Here is a 4,980-nt window from a genome sequence, read left to right as displayed (position 1 = left end):
TCTGCATGTGAGTGCGAACAGGCATGTCTGTGGATGTACACTGGTGATAGTTTGCACATACACATCTGTGTTTGCATTGACCCTGTTTGCATGTGTATCTGTGCATGTGTACGTGTATGCATGTGTGTGTGCATGTGTATCTGCATATGCATTGTGCATGTTCATGCATATGCACATGTGTGTGCATGTGTACATGTGTCTGTGGATATGTATCTGAGTGTGTGTGCACATGTGAATGTGTGTGGCTCTGAGGGGTACTGCACAGATGTGAGGAAGCAGGGCCACTTCCCCAGGAACCCTGACTGCCCCCTCTTCCTGCCCCGGGTGGGGAGGCCTCAGCTGCATAAAGAGGCCGGGAGCCTCACCATCGACTGCTGCTGGTCCCACACCTGCCACCGCTGCCTCCCAGGCCAGGTACAAGGAGAGGGCCAGAGGCAGAGGGAGCTAAGGGGTCTCCTGCCCCAGCGACCCAGGAGCAGGTACTGGCCCCAGGAAAACCGCCAGGAGAGGGTGGGCAGGGGAGCTGTAGGAGCTCTCCCTCCTTGGAGCACAGTCCCTGCTGCACAGCCACCTTGGGCTTGGCTGGCCTGCGGCATAGCTGTCTCTGAGGGTCGCAGGTGCTGAGTGTGGCCTTGCATCACTGGGTCTATAACCTCGCTGGACACCGTCCCTCCTGGACGGACGCCTGGCTTCATCCTGACCCCAGCTGGGGACAGTCTGGGTTGAGATCATGGAGGACCAGGAACCTAGATTGGGCGGGCGGAACCCTGGAACCCTGGGCACCTGAAAAGGGCAGCAGGACCAGCCGGGGGCTGGAGGGAGGATGGAGGATTTTGCGGAGGCGGAGGGACCCTGACGACCCCTGTCCAGGGTGTGGAGGGAGGCTGAGCAGGGCCTCTGGGGGCCGAGGGGCTATGGGGATTGTGGACTGGTGGCACTTTGGGGTCTGGGATCTGATGGTGGGGCAGGCACGGGGGGCTGTGAAGGACTGAAGGCTGATGGGGCTGCAGGGTCTTGGGGTCTAGGGAGCTGGAGGGGCCAGGAGGGATTGAATAACTAGGCAGGCTGGGGAGACCCTTCGGATGCTGAAACTCTGTGGGACCCTCTCCAACAACCTGGATGCGGCTGGGGCTGGGCTGGTGGTCATGGGTGCAGCGGACACTGAGACCACCAGTCCCCACATTTGAGTGGCGCTTGCCTCAGAGTCCCCATCTGCCTCCTGAAGGCAGCTCACCCAGCTGGGGCCCTGCATCTGCACAAGCAGGGGCGGATCAGGTGGGGGCTTCCACTTCCGTTTAAGGTGGCAAGCTCCACGTCATCGGCTGTGTAAGCAGAGGGGCCAGCTGCAAGGCAAGCCTGGAGCCCCAGCTCTGAGCTCTGAGCGCCGTGGGCTCCTAAGTGCGGGCCCCTGGCTGACCCCCACTCCGCCCCACAGGACCCGCCCGCCCGCCCCTATGACCAACATGAGCTGGAGTTTCTTGACGCGGCTGCTGGAGGAGATCCACAACCACTCCACCTTCGTGGGTAAGGTGTGGCTCACGGTGCTGGTGGTCTTCCGCATAGTGCTGACGGCTGTGGGCGGCGAGGCCATCTACTCGGACGAGCAGGCCAAGTTCACCTGCAACACGCGGCAGCCAGGCTGCGACAACGTCTGCTACGACGCCTTCGCGCCCCTGTCGCACGTGCGCTTCTGGGTCTTCCAGATCGTGGTCATCTCCACGCCCTCGGTCATGTACCTGGGCTACGCCGTGCACCGCCTGGCCCGTGCGTCTGAGCAGGAGCGGCGCCGCGCCCTCCGCCGCCGCCCGGGGCCCCGCCGCGCGCCCCGAGCGCACCTGCCGCCCCCGCACACCGGCTGGCCTGAGCCCGCCGACCTGGGCGAGGAGGAGCCCATGCTGGGCCTGGGAGAGGAGGAGGAGGGGGAGGAGGAGACTGGAGCAGCCGAGGGCGCCGGCGAGGAAGCGGAGGAAGCCGGTGCGGAGGAGGCGTGCACTAAGGGGGCCGGCGTTGACGGCAAGGCGACGGGGACCCCGGGCACGGCCGGGCAACACGATGGGCGGAGGCGCATCCAGCGGGAGGGCCTGATGCGCGTGTACGTGGCCCAGCTGGTGGCCAGGGCAGCTTTCGAGGTGGCCTTCCTGGTGGGCCAGTACCTGCTGTACGGCTTTGAGGTGCGGCCGTTCTTTCCCTGCAGCCGCCAGCCCTGCCCGCATGTGGTGGACTGCTTCGTGTCGCGCCCTACTGAGAAGACGGTCTTCCTCCTGGTTATGTACGTGGTCAGCTGCCTGTGCCTACTCCTCAACCTCTGCGAGATGGCCCACCTGGGCTTGGGCAGCGCGCAGGACGCTGTGCGCGGCCGTCGCGGCCCCCCGGCCTCCGCCCCCGCCCCCGCCCCCGCGCCGCGGCCCCCGCCCTGCGCCTTCCCTGCCGCTGCCGCTGGCTTGGCCTGCCCGCCAGACTACAGCCTGGTAGTGCGGGCGACCGAGCGCGCTCGGGCGCACGACCAGAACCTGGCAAACCTGGCCCTGCAGGCGCTGCGCGACGGGGCAGCAGCTGGGGACCGCGACCGGGACAGTTCGCCGTGTGTCGGCCTCCCTGCGGCCTCCCGGGGGCCCCTCAGGGCAGGCGCCCCCACGTCCGGGACGGGCAGTGCTACCTCTGCGGGCACCGTCGGGGAGCAGGGCCGGCCTGGCACCCACGAGCGGCCAGGAGCCAAGCCCAGGGCTGGCTCCGAGAAGGGCAGTGCCAGCAGCAGGGACGGGAAGACCACCGTGTGGATCTGAGGGCGCTGGCTTGCGAGCTGGGCCAGGGAGGAGGAGGGTTGGGGGGCTCCGGTGGAAATCTGCGACCCCTTCTCCTCAGCCTTCTCCTTAGCCGGAGGTCTCAGGCAGACTCTGCCCAGAGGGGCAGCCAGGCTGCTCAGGGAAGGGGCTGAAAGCGGCAGAGGAGTGCTCTGGCTTGCTCACCACTGGGGCCAAGGTGGGTTGGAGAGAGGGTCTAGGAGCCAGGAAGGGCCCTCTGCTGTGATCTGAACCCCAGGGGGCTGGGGCATTGATTCCACCCCTATCCTGAGCTGGAATACATCCTCTGGGATGCCAGCTCTTCCCTTTGAGCTTCCCTGCAGCAAGCCATGGAGGCCCTAGGGTGCCTGGTATGGGCATCAGTTGGTGGGAGTGCGGGGGTGCGTGTCCCCATTCCCTGCAACAGGGACGGCTCTGTTGAACAAGGAACGGGGCTCCTTCAGCCCTCCCCCTCCCAGCCCCAAACTGAGACAGACTGGGAGCTGGGAGCCAGGGGTGGACAGGACCACACCCTGTTTGAGCTTCTGCGATGCCAGCCTTCCCTTCCTCTGGGAGACTTGAAGTTCTGCAAAGATGTTGACCATGCCCTGCAGCTTGGACCCAACGGGTGGTGGTCAGGGCCTGGGGACTCCATGCTGTGGGAATGGGGCTCTGGGGTTCCTGTCTGTGGCCTGTCTGCCCTCCTCCCTAATTCAGACCCAGCCTCAAGAAGAAAGGGAGTAAAATAAAACTAACTTGTTTATAACCTTGTGTGTGCATGTGTATGCATGTACATGTGTTTGCATGTGTACATGTGGCTATGTGTGTGACCGCATGCACACGTATGTGCATTGTGTGCATGTCTGGGTGTATGCTTATGTGTGTATGCATGGGTGTGTGTGCATGGCTACCACATGGGGAGACATGGCTTAGTTCCAGGCTCGCTGGGAGAAGAGACCCCTCCCCAGGGACAGGCAGGGGAGTATGGTCACAGGCGAGCCCCTGTAGCTTGTCAGACAACACTCGGGGCCTGCTTGGTGCCAGGCAGTGTGCCGAGGGGAGGGGTGGGTGGGACTGGGTGGAGTGCACTGATGGTGAGAAAGAAAGAACACACTCAGAGCCTCAGGTTGGGCCGCAGCTCAGTGGATGGAGGGTGGCTGTCTCAGGACGTCGGCCAGAGCCTGCAGGGGTGGCTTTGGCGAGGGGCCAGGGGGCTCATTAGCCCCTGGAGCACACTCCAGGTGACTGGCTATCCCCCAGCCTCCCTTAGGCCTGGTGCAGCCTGGCTGGCTGCCCCTCCTGGGCTGCATACCCCTCTCTCCGTGTTGTCCCCCAGCCAAGACTCAAGCCCAGGCTGAGCCCTGAGTCTCACCTAAGCCCGACTCCAGGCAGATGCCAACTGCAAACTGCGTCCCTCTCCTTTCTGGGGCTTGCCTGGCGGACCTCTGGCCCCAGGTGAGCCCCGACTCATGGAGCCACAGACAGCAATGCTGAAAGTGCAGCCTCAGGAAAGAAAAGCAAACACCATCCCCAACAGGTGTCCACTCCAGTGGGGACACACCAGGAGCCTCTCCAAGACAGGAAGGGTTTGGGGCTGTGCTGCTGGTGGTGCCGTCACGGGAGGCCAGGTCCCTGTGGTGGGGGGCCGTGGTGTCCAGCCATGCTGGGCAACTGTGCATGGCTCACCCTTCCTCCACCTTTCGTTCTGTTCAGGCCTTTGCCTGATCAGATGAGGCCACCCACATTGGGAGGCCAATCTGCTTTCCTCAGTCAATCTATTCAAATCTTAGTGTCATCTGGAAATGCCCAAACAGACATACCTAGAATAATGTGTGACCCCATATCTGGGAACCCTGTGGCCCAAATAGACACATAAAATGAACTATCACAGGCCAGGAACTGTCTCACATCTGTAATCCCGGCACCTCGGGAGGCTGAGGTGGGAGCATCACTTGAGCCCAGGAGTTCAAAACCAGCCTGAGCAACACAGTCCCCATGTCTACAAAAAATTAAAAAGCAGCTGGGCGTGGTGGTGTGCACCTGTGATCCCAGCTACTCAGAAGGCTGGGGTGGGAGGATCACTTGAGCTAGGGAGGTAGAGGTTGCAGTGAGCTGTGATTGCACCACTGCACTCCAGCCTGGGCAACACAGCAAGACCCTGTCTCAAAGTAAATAAAATTAGCCATCACAGGTGGACTGG

At 62.9% G+C, this 4,980-nt stretch overlaps 1 protein-coding gene across 1 annotated transcript; it reads left to right on the top strand.

Annotated features, from left to right (window-relative positions):
* Positions 1-1,444: 1,444 nt before the first annotated feature.
* GJC2 (gap junction protein gamma 2) lies at positions 1,445-2,896 on the top strand. Its single transcript, XM_007988187.3, has one exon. The coding sequence runs from the start codon at positions 1,455-1,457 to the stop codon at positions 2,781-2,783; it is 1,329 nt and encodes a 442-aa protein (XP_007986378.2). The 5' UTR covers positions 1,445-1,454; the 3' UTR covers positions 2,784-2,896.
* Positions 2,897-4,980: the final 2,084 nt, after the last annotated feature.

The sequence above is a fragment of the Chlorocebus sabaeus genome, chromosome 25 (genome assembly GCF_047675955.1).
Source record: "Chlorocebus sabaeus isolate Y175 chromosome 25, mChlSab1.0.hap1, whole genome shotgun sequence".
NCBI classification, from domain to species: Eukaryota; Metazoa; Chordata; class Mammalia; order Primates; family Cercopithecidae; genus Chlorocebus; species Chlorocebus sabaeus.
Note: the sequence above shows the minus strand (reverse complement) of the source record. Positions and strands in the feature narration are given on the sequence as shown.

Coding starts and splice junctions, on each gene's coding strand:
- GJC2 (XM_007988187.3), top strand. CDS start 1,455: ATGACCAACATGAGCTGGAGTTTCTTGACGCGGCTGCTGGAGGAGATC.